Raw genomic sequence first — 17,638 nt, forward strand, 5'->3', positions numbered from 1 at the left:
AAGAGGTTTAGTTATTAAGTGACTGTTAATGTTTCAACTACTTCTATAATCAATTTGAGAGAAAGATAAATATTTGAGATAAATTCTGCTCTGTATTCTATATTCAGGAGCTGATCTCTGAACTCACCAAAGAGATGGGATGTGTTTTCAGTTTTGTCCACGGTATCTGCAAAGGAAAACATTGTTCTAAAATAAATATTAAAGATACAGTAGAATAGTGGTTTAGGTGTACAAATTATAACTCTTGGACTCAGACTAATATTAATTTCAAAATATCAAATTTACTGTATAATAATATTATGGAGCCAGGACTTAAACTCAATGATCCTTATGGGTCTCTTCCAACTCAGGATATTCTATGACTCTACAGATACATGTGTTTCATACAGGTGTTAGAAATAAACCTTCAAAATTTCCTTAGCACCAGAAGGAAAAACAGAGGAACAAAATAGAACATGTTTCTTTAACACTGGGCTGTCAAGCATCAGCAAAGACAACACTGTCTTCCACATTCTTTCCTTTAAAAGGAAGAAAAATCCACATTTGCTCTGGTGGCCTACAAATAACTGGATGTCTATAACAAATCATTAGTACCCTTCATTCAGAAAAAAAAAAAAAAAAAAAAACAAGACAAACTCCAATTAAAAAAAATACATAGACTAAAGAACTGCTAAAATTTCACTAGACAACTTCTGTCACAACAACGCATAGCTTCACTTCTTACTCACATACTAGAATAATCTAGGAGAGGGGATGATATACATTGCTTCAATTCTTAGCAGCCGCCAGGCAACGCTGGCTAGTTTTAGAGCATTTCCACATTTCCCACAAAGATCAGAATCTCTCAAAGATGTTTTTGGAGATAGGAAAGGAACAAGAGAGAAAGCAACAACAACAACAACAACAACGTACGAAAGAGAAGAAATAGAACATGAAAAAAGAGCATAGAAAGTTAAAGGGTACTAATTACCACAGGCAAATATAAGGTTACACTTCTATTTCGGAACATAGAGGAATAATTCTACACAATGAAAAGAAAAATTAATCTCAGCTTGTTGTCATTGCTTCTGTAAGAACTTCATGTCATCAAATGACAAAGAAAAATCAGTGAGATACTAGTGCTGGTAACACCTCTGTTCTTCTCTAAAATTTTAATAAGTACTTACCACAATTTTCTGTTAATATACTTTTGCTCAAAAGCTTACAGAGACAGAAGGGGAAAAAAAGATTGGATTAACTACCACTCGGGCATAATAAAATACTCACCCTAATGGATGCTTTATTGCAAAAGACCTTGTTTATAGCAAGCCATGTTGGCAGATCCAGCATGTTTTGAAGCACCTCTTGATCCAACTCTAAATTGGTCAGTTGACCTTCCCCCTTTAACGTGCTCAGGTTGATCTTGTCAGGAGACAGATTTTTCGTGAACCTAAGAACAAACATGCATCTTTAAGCTCCGATTCACACATAAAGAGAATGAGAACTGCCCCACACACAGCCCACAACCTAACTTAAAGGAATGGCCTGGCAGCATAGTGGGGTGGGATGGAAGTTATCTCAGATACTATTTCACCCTGAAAATCCTAATTACCACAGAACTTCACACTTGCTTTGTCCCTCAGCATTTTTGCATCTCACCAACCCCATTTACAAGAACATGAACAATTAAATATGAGACATTTTCCAAATTGTCCGTTAGCCAGAATGACAAATACTTAATTCAAAGTATTTAACTACTTATTTCAAACCACATAAGTTAGCACAGAATTCCATTTCCCTCATTAGTTTTTCAAAGAAAGAAAGTTCAAAACGTTTCTGGAGCATGCAGGAATGGCCGAGAATTCACTCAGGATGGGTAAAATGTGCTGTTTTTAAACAGTACCTTTCCATATGTATACATACACACTTCAAATTTTGAAATGAAAAGTTTCATTTACAGTATTATCCTAATCATAGCATTTAATAAAGAACTTTTATATATGTATACATACATATAAAGCAGACACACAAAAATATGGTGTTTATAATATATTAGAAGCTTGAAAGATCAACCTGATATACAAAGTTAACCACAGTATTATACCTGCTTCAAGCAAAAGAATAGGCTATATTTATCGACACCTTCATTCTGCCATGGCAGTTTGTTTCTGCTCATGAGCATGTCTAATTTTGGAAGGTTACGCAGTAAAAAAAATACTGCTGTTTGCTTTATAACTTGGGACTTTTTCCACTGAAATCTGCCTGAGCTGATATTCCACAAGCAGAGAGCAAAGCTCTGTCTGTTCAAAACAATTGCTCTGGTGCAACCCAGCTATAACCTTTCCATTCAAGAGACTGGTTTCTATACAAACTATGAGGTCCTTATTAAGTAAGATAGTTTGAAAGAGATGGATGAAGGTGGTGAAGAAGCCTGGCAAGCTTCTCTTAACAGTTTCCAATTGTGTCTTGAAACGGCAGGAATTTTCTCAGTCCAACTGCTTTATTGCATTATTGTGATTGTAATCTTTGAGGTACGTTTACCCAGCCTGACAAAACCAAAATGCTCATTTTACCATTCCTATAAACATCCAGCTAGACATCATAAAAACCTACAGAGTTTCATCACCTGTCAGTTTAATCACAAAGAGGAACTCTCAAAGATCAATACATTTGGGGGTGGGGGTGAGCACATAAGTTTGTTCGTAATTAAAAGCTTATTTATTTATTTAAATTACACCAAATCTGAAATTATCCAGGATGTATTTGCAAATAATACCAGGCATGCTGCTTTGACAGAACTGTTACAGTGTTTCAGCATTGCTTAAAAAGAATAATTATCCAGAAGGAAAGAGCTCTGATTCAATAATATATTTTAAAAATTACAGAACTAAAAACATATTAAGATTAGGGTACTGACAAATACATTTTCCTGGACAACTAATGTACTTCTAAATGTTCCATTTAGAAACACACGGGGAATAGAGGACTTAAATTATTCAGTTTTCCAGTTACCTTTCTTTGTTCCTTTTAACAAGAAAGAGCAAAATGATGATCTGAACAACTTGCCTCAGTAACCCGTCCTGTCAGTAACTGCAAAATGTAAAGCCTCACGTATCAGAAATCATATTGACAAGTCCCATCTGCCTTGCTTGATACAAATTTCTAAAATAAAGAAGCGGACATTGAATGTTTTCAATCACACCACAGTATATCAACTTTCTAGATGATGATCATCTAGAAAATAATACCAATTTGTAATTCTCAAGTCACATTTATACAGCAAACGCCAAAATATTATCTCATCATATACACACATGGTACCCTGAGATTGATGCTCTTTGTAGGAACTCCACTCTGGGTCCCCCATAGCTATGCCACACAAGAAATACCACACAACATGGAGGCAGATATAACCGTCAGCTTGGTCTCAGCTGCAGTGAAATCACAGTGAAACCCAGGGGATCTACAGGAACACGTTTCCAAACCTCACAGTGAGAAAGACACTAAAACACTATTAAGGAGAACAGAGACAATAAAGCCAATCTCAAGTTACCTTGAACATTCTTAAAGCAGACAAGATAGAAGCCAGTCCCTACCAACAAGGAGCAGAAGGACAGGAAGACAATCTCAGCAAGCAGTGTCACTTCCCTGCATTTTCTGCATAGGGTTGATTTTCTGCATTTTTCTTTTTAAATTCTTCCGACAGCATTGCTTTGAATATGTTACCCTTCCTCTAGCCAGAGAGAATGCTGTGTGGCTTCACCTAGCACAGGCCAACACAAGAGGATACCCACCAGGAAGACTGCACCTTTCATTTCAAAAGCAACAGGATGGAACTCCAGCAGGTGAGCAGGGAGGAGGTATTTCAGGCTTAGGCACCTCTAGAAGCACATTTCTTCATTCCATGTCTACAGTCAGAATGCCACTGATGAGCAGATGCTTGTGAGACAGTGGCATCACCCCCAAACTCATAGTAACTTCATAACACACGATGACCACATCTGCTTTTTACTGAGCCATTTTTTCCACAGAAGATGCCATCACTATGTGTATCTGATGATACCCTGTTCCTTCTAAACTCACTTGTTACACAGAAACATTCAGAACTCCGAGCCTCTCTTGTCACAAGCAAAACTTCAGAATAAAAATGTTTTGAGCAAGGAAAAAATTCATCTTCCATATGGTTTTTTAGTTCTTTTAGGGAGCCCTCTGGATTACTATTCATTGCAGTCCTAACAAAATACAGTGATTGTAACTTAGTACTTTATCATTTCATTCTACTTCAAATAACAGGCAACGCTTTAGTTTTATATGGTCTCTTCTAACAAACAAATAAATAAACATGAGTTGCCTATTTGGGCAGCGAGGCCTGCAAAAATACAATACGATCACACCAGTTAGAATTCAGAACAATGTGAGAGTTCATGGAGGAAATAAAAAGGGTCAAGCAAGAAGAATAACAGCATTTTCCATTAAAACAAACAAACAAACAAAAAACCTTAGGGACTACAACTACTCCCCAAATGGCTTTGTTCTAGGATGCCATGGTACACCAAACCAGGATGTGCCCTGAAAATGAGTCATAGGCATGTTGATGTGTTTCTAGACCAGGTTCCAGTCAACTTGTGATGAGCCAGCAAAACCATCACCTACAATCTTACCCAGATTAAATGTGAAACTTAGTACTTCAATACTATTAAGTTTTAATTATATTATTAAATTGAATGCTAATACTATTCTAAAAGGTTTGGTGGTGACAGTGCCTTGGAGATGTTTTCAAGTGCTCGTTGTCAAAGTTTAAGAAGAACACAGTATGGCTTTTTAGACTGGCAAATATCTACAGAATTACTGTGTTTTCTTAGTACTGCAACCTGACATACGTAAATTTCTTGAACTTTGATGGTCGGACTTGATGATCTTCTTAATGATTCTGTAATTACAATGATTCTAACTTAGTAGGCTGTCATATTTATTATACCATTTTTATGTAAAATAGAGATGTACTTACTTCAGTTAACACTGAATCTTGTTATTCTGAATAAGTAGTAATCAGAAGTCTGTGATCATATCTGACACAGTGAACACATTATATGGGAAAAATATTTTAAAATTCTCTGAGCTTCTCCTGTAATTATATGGAATTAACAGTGTAACCAACTCCGTGATACATACACGCTCTTCTCTCTGACTTGGTTCATGCCAACAGCTCCCTCACCATGCCCATTTGTTTTTCACCCTGGTGTACATTCCTTAGAACAAATAAGTTACTGCTTAAAAACTGGGTCAAACTGGGAGCAGAAACCTAGGCAACACTGCCATTTCCCTGCACAACATCCCACGAGCTTCCTTCTTGAGAGATCAGACAGCGTTAAATAACTACTACTTCGTATAGGAAGAGAGTAAAGGAGAACACAGAAAATTAAAAGGGCAAAAGGAAAAGAAATATAATAAAGTGCATGGTTGAGTTCACCAACATTTTCTGTCACATTGTTTTGCTGAGGCAGTAAAACACCACTCTTACTGAGACAATACATAGTTATCTTACTAATACCACAAGCTATTCTTCTCAAAAATGTTTTCATTGATTCAGTTTCAATTTAACAAAATATCCTTCCCTTCTCAAAACAGACAATCTGAAGTTCGACTTAATATACCTGATAGCATGAATTTCAATTCAGTTTAGTACTTAGTTCTATAGGTGATAGACAAATGCCACAAAATATCTGACACTTTAATGCAAGAATCCAGAAATTTAAGGTTAGCAATATGATGAGTAACTAGACATCACTCCCCTTAGTGTAGGTATACATACACAATTAATAATATTATACAGTTAGACAGCTGGTTCAATTTTCCATTTACAGACTACTGATTAAGTTTTTGGTGAAAAGCAAAGAAGACCACACAACAACAGCATAGGATTGAAAATCATATGTAGAGTAGTAAGTCACAATCGCCGTATTTTGTTAAGAGTACAATGAATAGTAATCCAGAGGTCTCCCTAAAAGACCTAAAAATCCATACAGAAGATAAATGTTTTCCTTGCTCAAAATATTTTTATGTTTTGCTTGTGACAAGAGAGGTTCAGAGTTCTGAATGCACATTCTACAATGCATCCAGGAAAAACAGCCAAGAAATGAAAGAAGAGAAAAAAACACACTAGAGAGTACAGGGTAAGAAGCTATACTAAGAAGGAGAGGTTAGTGTTTTATAAAACGGAATCAACAGATTATATGAATTTTAGAGCAGTGCTCTACAAAGGCTGGAGAGATGCCTTGTCAAGTTTGTCAAACAGAAGCTACAATCTCTGGATTTAATAGAGAAATTACAGAAGTCTGAATCACAATTGGGTACGGGACTCTCAGCCATTCTGCACATCTACTGAGTATATAACGTGTTCCATCTAGCAAGAAACAGTCTTGGTTTGCTGTTGTTGTTGTTGTTTTTTAAATGGTAGTTGTGTGTAAAATAAAAGTTTCCATGACACTTGGTAGGGACGAGGTCTACTATTATTCTTCTCACTGTATAATTCTGAGTTTTAAGACTTCGGATTTACACTGAAGAGGAAAATGAACCAGCAAATCCTAGATGAGAAAAGACAGACTGCTCAGATTAAAAAACATCTTTACATACCAATAACATTAACCACAACGACCTTCAGAAGAGTTCTTAGGAGCCTTCTTAGGTCCCTTCTTGACCCAAGTATAACAAAAAAGAAAAGAAAGAATGAGACAGGCTCAAAACAGTCACGCAGGATTAAAAATACTTAGTTGCCACTGAGCAAAGGTATAATCTAAAGACAATAGACTTTACAGATGCAATGAAGTGCCTGACCTGTATTGAACACAAATACAAAAAAATAAAACTCTGTAGAAGTTGCCCATTTTCTTCCTTCGGACCCATTCAAATACATCAGAATCATTTGGTGGCCCTGCCCACAGCAGGGGGGTTGAAACTAGATGATCTTTTAGGTCCTTTTCAACCCAGGCCATTCTATGATTCTATGAAACAACTGTATCTTTCCTTGGTATTTTAAAAATACTTCACTCAAAATGTCACAAAAGCTGCTACAGAAATTAAGTATACATTATGTGGCTTAATGTTAGTAGAAATTAGTAAGTACACCACAAGAACAACATCATCTAATACATTCAAAGGACAAGAGGAAATCCAAAGGCACATGAAGGTATTCAGCTTACTCACATGTGAGTAAATTCATCCTTGGGATGTTCTAATGTTAATGAAATATTTCACCCAGCATGAAATCATTAACTACACTTTATGGAAGATTCAGAGTAAATTAATTTTAGTTCCACAGGTTGAGTTAAAATGTTTGATAGCTGATAGGTAATATTAAAGTCACTGTCATCAAGTCCTCAGAAAACTGACCTTCTGAGAAAATTAACAGATCTGCAAATGTCTCTGCAACAACAGCTAACTTTACGATGATGCAAGATACCAGACATTAAAGGGAAAGTTCTGGGAAGTTGCCTGGTTTTACGTGAAAGATATTTAAAGGAAATAGAGAAGATGAGAGAAAATTGATGAAAAACTGCCTGGCATACGAGAAGCTTCAAGTACTACTATATATAAAGAATGAATGGGAAGTAGTTCTAAATATCACCATGAAATTATGGGTGTCCTCATGTTGGATGCTATATTAATTTCTTAAAATATTAAAGACAATTTAAAAATAGAGAGGATAAACAGAAAAATTTATGATGACATGAACACTGTAGAGGAAGTTAATTGGGTACTCATTTATATATAAAAAAAAAAACACATAAAACTAAAAAGGATGCCTTTAAAACCAACAGAAAGAAATACTCATAAAAGAAGATTCTAATGACCATGAAACACCAGGAGAGAATGCAGCACCAAAATCAAAAGTTTTGCATAATTCAAGAAAAATAATTAAAAAAAAAAAAAAGGCAATCATGACAGGATTTATAGGGAGATGGAGCACATTCTATGCCTACACCACAGTACATTTGGCCAGACGCTGACACACAAACACTTCAAGTTCTTCGCTGAAGTATGCTCACAACACGTTAAGCTTCAAACAAACACTTGTAAGGATAGGTTTTAGTACTTCTGGACTAAAAAGCTCCCACAAGCAATAGTACTCTCACAGTCGGCACCAGAAAAAAAAACAAATTGCCGTAACACTGTAAAATCGCACCACCACTATTAGCAACCTGGGGGTAATGATAGACAAGTCTACAGTAGGTGTAATTCTTGTGGTCTCAAAGGCTACCTTCCAGTCTTTACACAGAAGTTATCTGCATCTGCCACAAAGTATTTTGCATGGATTCCCAAACCCCAATGCAATTTTCTGTCGAAAGGCCCTTATCAGGATATACATGCTTCAAGAGCTGCCATTCTTCTTATTCTCGTATATGCATTCATAGGAGACTCATCAGTGGCAACATCCACTGTAGTAGCTGCAACAACCTGCAGATTTCTCAAGAGCACCTGACATTATCTATGGTACCAGATTACCGCTTTCTTCCACCTTCTGACATCAGTTTGTACAGGAGAAAGGTCTAACCCCTTTACCCACGGTTAACGTGGGCAGCCCACACAAATGCCTGCATGCTCTATTTAACCAGGCCTTGAACTTCTGTAGAATTGTCAAGTGTGTATTTGGTGACTGAGTGCAAGATAGAGAGCTGCATTCAGCATGACCTGCTGGACACCCAGTGTGGTGAGGATCTCCACAAACAGACGTTGCACATCGTTTTGCAGAGGTGCTCAGAGGCCAAGCCTAGGGAGAGCAAGGGGCCATTCCCCTGTTTGTGCTCCCTACCCGGAGCTACTACTCTCAGCTGGCTGTGGATTACAGAACACAAGACAAGACCATGAGGCTACCTATAATCCTACAACTTCAGGTGGGGCATTTCAGGCTACTATAGCTAACCTGAAACACCTAATTCTTAACAGGCCTTTCAATTTAGCATAGTGTAAAGACAGATCTTCTCCCTACCTGCTCACCAGGCAAATCACCAATTAGGATCCTGTCTCAACACCCAACCCACCTTTCCATAACATCTCACACCATCCCCCTTATCTCTCCCATCCTCAGGGGTGGGTGCCTCAGTATTACATCTGCTTTTCTGATATCTTTCAAATAATTGTTTCTATTTCATCACTACCACAGACGGGCTTCATTGTGGACTCGTACTCAAGCTTAATTCCTAAAGACAACTTAATATACTCATCCATTCACTTTAAGTCTTATTCCATACTTTCTCCAGTACCAACATTCCCACCTACTCTCTTGAGTTGACAGTACATAAACCTCCCTCCAAAGGCATGCATTGCTCTTTGGGTACAGATAGAACTGAAGCAGCAGCTGTCATCAATAGCTACTATCTAATGATGAGCCATGCACCAAATCTGTTCAGACATAGCCAAGCACAGATGAGGAACTTACACTCCATGAATGATAATGATCCTGCAAGTAAAATATTGTTTAATTTATTTCATTCGACTTCACACAGACCAGTATTAGCTACTCCACTCCACATGTATCACTTATCATGCATACAAGTGGTTGATAATAACAAGTCCACAAAACTTGTTACAGATATGACAATCTTCCACATGGCAGACTTTAACATGAATGTTGACTACAGGAAAAAAAAACATCCTTAACATTCTAAGACATCTGGGAAAGTACATGCAATTTCCATACTGCGGGCAGCAAAAGTAATGTGTCACATTTTCAGAATTTGTTGATATTGGTAAGTTACATTCCAGTCAAAATACAACATTCTGCAGCTAATGTAAAAATTAAAAAATAATTTTTAAAAAGCCACTTGACACAAATAATTTTACAAATTAAAACCATGAAACAACAGTGTGGCATAAAAGCATGAGGCCATCTGCCTTTTGGAAACTGTACCATTGATTTATGTAACAGTAACAGATACCTTAATGCAAAGTGATCAGATGTTACAACAAAACAAGGATTTTTTTGCAAAGACATTATCAAAATATTCAAAATAAAATAAAAAAAAAAAATCCCACAGCTATTCTCTTATATAAATCATGTAAAAAGCTGACTGAACCTCCAAGCATCTATCGATACAAACAAAACAAACATTAAAGTAAAAATGATAAATAGCAAATGTCAAGTAGCCTGAAGATATGGGGAAACACTTGAAAGATTACATTTAGAAATTACATACAAACATACGTTTATAAAGGGATTGCAGGTATACTTCACAAACCAATTTTGCAAAATTAATATAGGACTTCTTTTGTTTTAAACGTAACTGCACAGCAAGCAACTACTTTCTGCAAACAGTAAGTTTCAAAAACAAATAAAAGAGAGAAAATTGAATTAACATTTTATAGAGCTCATTTTAGTGCCAAATTTGTATAAATACATACCACCTCTTACATTTAATATACAAAGGTGGGAGAGGGGAAGTTACCTGAGGGCAAGGTATTCAGACAAAAGGCCCCTATTCCTGATGAAAGCAAGTGGTCAGTTGCCACAGTTTCTGAGAAGCTTCTGGTGCTCATTTTGGAAGTAAGGATATTCACAGCAAACCCATCTCCACCAGAGCCAGCAGGGATCGCTGCAGGGAACGGGACACAGGGGACACACAAGGGATCAAGTTCAAAGGGAAAAAGGAGTGATACAATAATGTAAGAGATTTGTCGCTGAAGAGAACTGCAGTCACAACAGTTTGTTACACATTATGACATTAAACAACTGAAAAGGATAGAGCTGCGTAAAGTGCTAGATTCCCACAAGAATATCCCTTGCTGCCTCATACTACAATATTGCAGCTGTATTTAAATGAATGGCTTATGTAGAAAACTTCAATCATGCAGGAAAGATCCATACAGCCAAGTGGTTTCTGAGATACTCAGTGTATTTGCAACGTGAGAAGGCAGCTATCCTGGACTTTTAGTATATTCTGAAGTGGGAGAGTACTGCTCATTTTTGCCTAACCTGAGATTTCTCAATCCACATCATTTGTTCCATTCAGTGTCTCAAATACACGTATTTAAAGGTCGCACTTCAGAAACATGACTCTACAGAGGTAACGGAATAGGACTTTCTCTATTTGACTGTATTTGTTGCCGTGGTATGAAGACTGGCACATTTCCATCATTCTGATTTCACAGGGTATGAGTTTTAGTATATCAAGCTTGTCAAAAATTAAAAAAAATATATATAAATTGTAACTTAATATGGCAATTAAAAAAAAATTCATTGTTAACTATCCTCCCTTTGAAAAGATGCCTCAGCCTAAATACCACTGGATACAATATAATATATGTGGATACAATATAATCCTAGCATTTGGACACTGCTCTGCATAGGCTATTTATTAGGATATCTGAATGACATTCAAGAGATTTATCACAAAACTGAACTACAGATGCTAGAATGAGAATTTTTCTATGGTCTCCAGATCCCCAAGCAATGGGACAGCACGAAAGTTGTTCCAGAAGTTAGAGCCACACAGCTTCCAGATTCCTGGGTAGCTGTGTCCCAAGGTTGCCTCCTTGGGAGTCAGAGGACAGAAGCCAACTAGTCTGAGAAAAGCTCTGGTATTAAACTGTGCGGTAAGAGGAATGACAGAGCTGCCACAAAACCTGTGCTGCGAGCCTGCCTCACACCTGTAAGAGCAAGGCTCCTGGATCCACACTGCAAAGTCTGGGAGTACTGAAAGCCAAAGGCTGAGCACGAGTTCCTCTTCTTACATTCCTCTCCTGTTTCTTCTAATGAAAAGATGATGGAATGAAAGAGGTCTGAACTTTGGTTAGCATCAGCTTGCAAAGGTATATAAAGAACTGTAGGAGCTGCTGATGGAGAAACCTGGGTTTCCCTGCAACCTGCCAAAAACGATGTATCTGTCACGTAACTAGTTGTTACCAACTATTCTCACAGCAAAACCTGTGACACAAATCATTTCGTGTAAGCCTTTATAATACTGTTAGTGTTTTATCAGCAATTTGATATCCTCTGTCCAATCTGCTTGTACAAGAAAACTGCAATTAAAATGAAGTACACTTTAACAATAAATTTCTGAGTGAAAGATGCTTAAGTATATAGTTTTATGTCTCCTTGATATAAAAAAACCCCAAGGCTTCAGCAGGAGAAATACCAGATTTCAGAAAATACAAATATGTTGATGTTTTGGGTTTTTTTTTATTCCTCCTCACTGCATAATCATAAAACAACTTTATTCCTCGGAGGCACTATTTAAATAGCCTTCTTCCTAAGAACACTTCGCACTAGTGTATCATCTGCCTTTACATACAGTAATCTTCAACATTACTTAATTCTCAAAACTTATTTCCCAGTAAACCTAATGTGAAAATGGCTTCAAAGAAAAAGATCACATACTGTACAACCAAAATGCTACTGATTAATTCATGGTGGTTCTGTAGATGCATTAATTTTTAATATGCATACAGAAGAGTTGTCTGACAAACAAAACTTCAGCAGAACTTTAAGAGAACAAATAAAATGTCTGCAGAATCAGCATCCAAATTTAAAATGCATTTGGAAGAATAAGGTAAACCAAACTGAAAATTGGAAGGAATTAGGAATTAAGGAAATACAGAACAAATTTTGTAACTTTCTCCTTGTTTTCTTCTGCCATACCAAGCAGTTCTGCTTTACTCCCCACTGTATTCTTTTTGAGACTTGATTCTTTCATTAGGTGCAGCTTCTGCTTAAAATAAACACCACGCTACTGCTTTCCATAACCGTTGAGATTAAATATAGGCTTATTCCGAACAATGTAGATTGTTCCATTTACATTGCGTTATGAAGTTTTTCCACATACTACCTAAGCCAATAAAGTCAGTCATGTAGAACACACCTTGTCAATACTTCAGTAAAAGCAGAGAGAGAACCTGATTGATGCTTATTCTAGGAAAAATGCATGCTTTCATGTTCTTCAGCTGGCTAAAAAAAAAATAATGGATAACTTTCCACAAAACTACACGGACATAGAAGTGGAATACTCAGAAGTGTGAAAATGAGCATAAAATACACACTTCTTATGCTGCTAGAATAAGTTGGAAGTGTAAAGGTTTTCCAAACAACTGTAGGTAATTATTTACAAAAAGGTAAATAATCCACTCTGGCCAAATAAGTAACTGCTACACTGGTAGGTTCCAAAAAGAATAGCCTCCAATCTCTTGGAATGAGAACATCCCTCATCAAGCAGACATGTCTCTCACCCATGAAAACATGTAACAGAACATAGTTAAGATTCAACATGTGTTTCAGTTCACTGTGGAAGACAGCCTGACAACACAAGTAACTGATCCCAACAATACACAGCAAACCCCTAGCCACTATGTCTCACTCCTACTTTTGTAAAGGATAATGCCATTATTCAGATATACTTGCTTAATTTTAGGGCAGGTGTGTTAGGAAACAAAGGCACTCCACCATCCATGTTCACACACACACACACACACACACACACACACAAAAAAAAAAAAAAAAAAAAAGCAACCTAACACAATAAGGAGCAGTCAAAAACTTAAGATTTCTAGCTTCCAAATGACAAACTCATCTCTTCAGCTTAGTAAACAGTGTTTAGTTTCACATCCTACATCAAGCACCACATAATCTGAAGAATAAAAGGAAAATGTACATGGTTCCCCTCCTCCTTTCTCCTCATCATCTTCCACAGCCTTGGAGAAGAGTAATGCATGCTGAAGGCAGAGAACAGCTTATACTTCCAAAGTTTTTAAAAGACTGTGAGAAAACTGAAAACTCATCACTAGACCTTGACATAAGATACAGATTTGTTACAAACAAAGCTCTGTGAACCTTCATTATTTCTAAGCTGTAATATGGTATTAAGAGAAATCTTCTACAAAGCAAAAAAAGCTGTTTAGATATCAAAACTACTCCATTGTGCAGTTTGGATCTCCCTTCTTGTTTTCAGATTTTAAAGACTCATTATCTATGTAAGAACTTTCCCTCACTAGAAGAATCACTAAGGTTGGAAAAGACCACTAAGATCATCTAGTCTAACCATCAGCCCATCACCACCGTGGCCAGTGTGTCCCTCAGTGCCACATCCACACGGTTCTTGAACACCTCCAGGGATGGTGACTCAACCACCTTCCTGGGCAGCCTGTGCCAGCACATCACCATTCTTCTGAGATGAAATTCTTCCTAATATCCAACCTGAACCCTCTCTGGCACAACTTGAGGCCATTCCCTCTCATCCTCTCGCTGTTACCTGGGAGAAGAGGCCGACCCCCAGCTCACCACAGCCTCCTTTCAGGTCACTATAGAGAGCGATAAGGTCTCCCCTGAGCCCCCTCTGATTCAGACTGAACAATCCCAATTCCCTCAGCTGCTCCCCTTTAGGCTTGTGCCCCAGACCCTTCACAGCTCCACTGTCCTTTCTAGACACACTCCAGGGCCTCCACATCTTTCTTGTAGTGAGAGGCCCAGAACTGAACACAGCACTCGAGGTGCAGCCTCATCAGAGCAGAGTACAGCGGAATGATCACATCCCTGCTCCCGCTGGCTGCACTATTGCTGATATAATCCATGACGCCACAGGCCTTCTCAGCCACCTGGGCACACTGCTGGCTCATGTTCAGCTGGCTGTCAATCAGCACCTCCAGATCCTTTTTCATGGTGCAGCTTTCCAGACACTCTGCCCCAAGCCCATAGCATTGCCTGGGGTTGTTTGGCTGAAGAGCAGGACCCAGCACTTGGTCTTGTTGAACTTCATGCGAGTGGCCTCTGCCCATCAATTCAGTCTATCCAGATCCCTCTGCAGGGTACAGCTGCTTCACAACCCCTGTGTCCACCTGTCCATCTAAAAGAACTGTAAACTGCTAAGCGGAAACTACACAACTGAATGACACAAAATATGCTTTTAACTTTGCATAAACAGTATCCAGACAGATATAAGAAAGCTGAAGAGCACTAACACGTGGTGGCAGATACCACAGCAATCTCCACTGTAAATATTGCTTAATCTATGCTCTGTGGGGAACGGCTGGGTTATATGCTATCCAGAGGTCACTTCCAACTCCAACCATTCTGAGATTTGTGAAAAAAAAGTTTAAGTACAGAACAGTAACTGGAGGTACAAGTTCATGTCTTCCATTTGTTCTTTCAAGTAAAAATTATACTTGGCTTTGTTCTACCAAAGAGGAATTGAATCACTAAAAATGGAATAAAAAGAAAGGAAACAAAGATGAAAGTAAATCAAGATATCAAGATAACTGGATAATTCTTTTCCACTTTTCCTTTATTATATGTGAACTTTTACCAGTACATGTCAATCCAGACACTAACACCTGCCTCGCTGAAAGTGGCAAAAGGGCATCAGTTTTGAGGAACTATGAGAACTGCAGAGCAGGAACCAAACAGCAACAGAATCTGAAGTGAAAGTGTCCTTTGTCAGTCTCTGTGTTACAAGAACTTCCTGACATCTTTTGCTTCAGACTGAAATAAAACAATGCACGAAGCACATTCTTACAAAATTAATATTATAAGGAAAACCCAAAATAAAGAACAAGATTGTCACTTTTGTTGGAAAAACATATCCACAAAATTTAAAAAGCCACCTGAATTTGTTCTCTTGTGTACCTTGTGCAATCACTGAAGCACCAGTTCTGCAAGAAGAAAGATATTATCTGATCACATGATTAAGAACACCCATAATAAGGGCGTTAATAATAAGGTCTGGGTTTTACTACTTTAATATCGTGCAGTGTGGCTCAGGAGCCTCAGTTTCAAACTGCAAACCTCAGATCGTTAGATATATCCCATAAGCTTTTTAAAAATGCCAGAACTCACAGCAATCAATTACAGTAGTCTCGTTCAATCAACATCATCACATCCCACACAAAAACACACAGATTTATCAACATTAAAAAAAAATAAAGTAATTCTGCTGATTTGAAAGCTGCTTATTTCACAAACCAGACAAGAAGCAGCTCGAGTTACTCATGCCTGGTTATGAGGCACATTTTGGCACCGAGACCAACTCACTTCGCAGCTTGCTTCGCTCTCCATCCGTGTGCTATCAGCACTACAGGAAGTGAACTATGTCAGCCAATTAAGTGCACTGATTCCATGCACACTCCTGACGAGAAAGCTCACTCCAGGCAGATGACATCTTAGTACTGCATTTCCAGTCTCACAGTGCTCAATTATTGTCTTGTGAAAAAGACTTCCTCATCAGCATTCCCAGCTACAAAAACTCAAGAATAGGGTGGAGGAGTTACATTATATTACAACTGCTTGATGCAACACCTTGAAGAGATAGATAGCAAAGGATTTAGAATGAGAGTTTTGCTTTCTCTGTGTACCATCAACAGATTTGTCAAATGACAACTGCTGTATTTGCTTTGGATCTCTACTAGCATTGATGAAAAATACACATCAGAAATACTGCTCTGAATTAGAATGAAACATTTTGAAAAACATAAGCAAACCAGCATGGGACCAACTTTTCAGGTAACAGTTTATAAATTAACGTAAATCCTGAAGAATAACAACGCTGCAGTATCACAACAGATGAGGTACCTAAAAGGCTTTTGTCTCTCTTTACAAAATGGAAGAAATTTCATAATGTGGTTCTAAAATTGTGTACTCGGTGTATTTTGCAGAGTTTCCCCAACTTTCATGCAGAGCCATAAAGTGTCACAGCATCACCATTTTTCCCCTCGAGCAGGAGGGCCGTGCGATACCACGCTCCCCAGCAGACGCACGAGCGCTCCCCCCGCTTCGTGCAGCGGCACGGACTCCTGCTGCCATCCGGCCTCACCCGGCACAAGCTCGGCTGTGGTGGCCCGCTCTGCGGGTACGGCCGCCCCACTCCGTGTGCCCTCCCGGGCTGCGTGCGGCACTGCGTGCGGCACTGCCTGCGCGGCGGCGGCTCACCCGGGGACTCCCCTTTGCGCCAGGCGGCCCGGGCCGCCTCCGGGCGGGGGGCAGCTGCCGTTTCCACGCGTGTCACGGCGGGACAGCCCCCCCGCACGGCCCCTCCGCCCCGCACCGAACCTCCGGGGCCCCTTCCCAGCCGGGAGCCGCCGCCGCTGCTCCCCCGCGCACCTCAGCCCACCCCGTCGCCGAGCTGACCTGGAGAGATGCTTCAGGATCTGCTTCTTGATGATCCCCGCCATGGCGCCCGCCGGCACGCACCTCTCACCACAACCAGCCCGGAGCGGGGACGCGCCTCATCCCTCCGCCTCCCCCAGCCCGAGCCGGGGAGACCGCGGGGAGCGGAGGAGACGCTGCTTCCACTCACGCTCACTCGGTGCCTACCGCCATCTTGGCTGCACCATCGCCTAGTGACGGGGGGCGGTACGGAGCCACCGCCCCGCGCCGGGAGGGGCGGACCCCGCTCCGTTACCACCGCCCCCCGGTGCCCACAGCCTCTGCTCCCCGCAGCCCGTGCTGCCGCCCATTCATAGAGTCATTAAGGTTGGAAGACGCTCCAAAGATCACCCAGTCCAACCGTCAGCCCATCCCAGCCGTGCCCAATAACTACATCCCTCAGTGCCACATCTACATGTTTTTCAAACACCTCCAGGGATGGTGACTCAACCACCTCCCTGGGCAGCCTGTGCCAGTGCAGCACCGTTCTTTCTGAGATTTTCCAAATATCCAACCTGAACCCTCTCTGGCACAACT

At 39.5% G+C, this 17,638-nt stretch overlaps 1 protein-coding gene across 4 annotated transcripts in view; it reads right to left on the reverse strand.

Moving 5' to 3' along the window:
• UHRF1BP1L (UHRF1 binding protein 1 like) overlaps window positions 1-17,320 on the reverse strand; it is a 54,933-nt gene extending 37,613 nt beyond the window's left edge. Inside the window, exons 1-4 of one of the 4 annotated variants that reach the window (XM_021409906.1) lie at window positions 17,084-17,318; window positions 10,422-10,568; window positions 1,267-1,429; window positions 128-166 (exon numbers count right to left, since the gene is read on the reverse strand). In XM_021409906.1, the coding sequence (XP_021265581.1) occupies window positions 128-166; window positions 1,267-1,329 (102 nt within the window). In that variant the 5' untranslated portion in view covers window positions 1,330-1,429; window positions 10,422-10,568; window positions 17,084-17,318. Of the gene's footprint in view, window positions 1-127; window positions 167-1,266; window positions 1,430-10,421; window positions 10,569-17,083 lie in introns of all 4 variants that reach the window. The other 3 variants (XR_002442689.1, XM_021409826.1, XM_021409986.1) reach the window with 3 other exon arrangements.

This window comes from Numida meleagris, chromosome 1, assembly GCF_002078875.1.
Source record: "Numida meleagris isolate 19003 breed g44 Domestic line chromosome 1, NumMel1.0, whole genome shotgun sequence".
NCBI classification, from domain to species: domain Eukaryota; kingdom Metazoa; phylum Chordata; class Aves; order Galliformes; family Numididae; genus Numida; species Numida meleagris.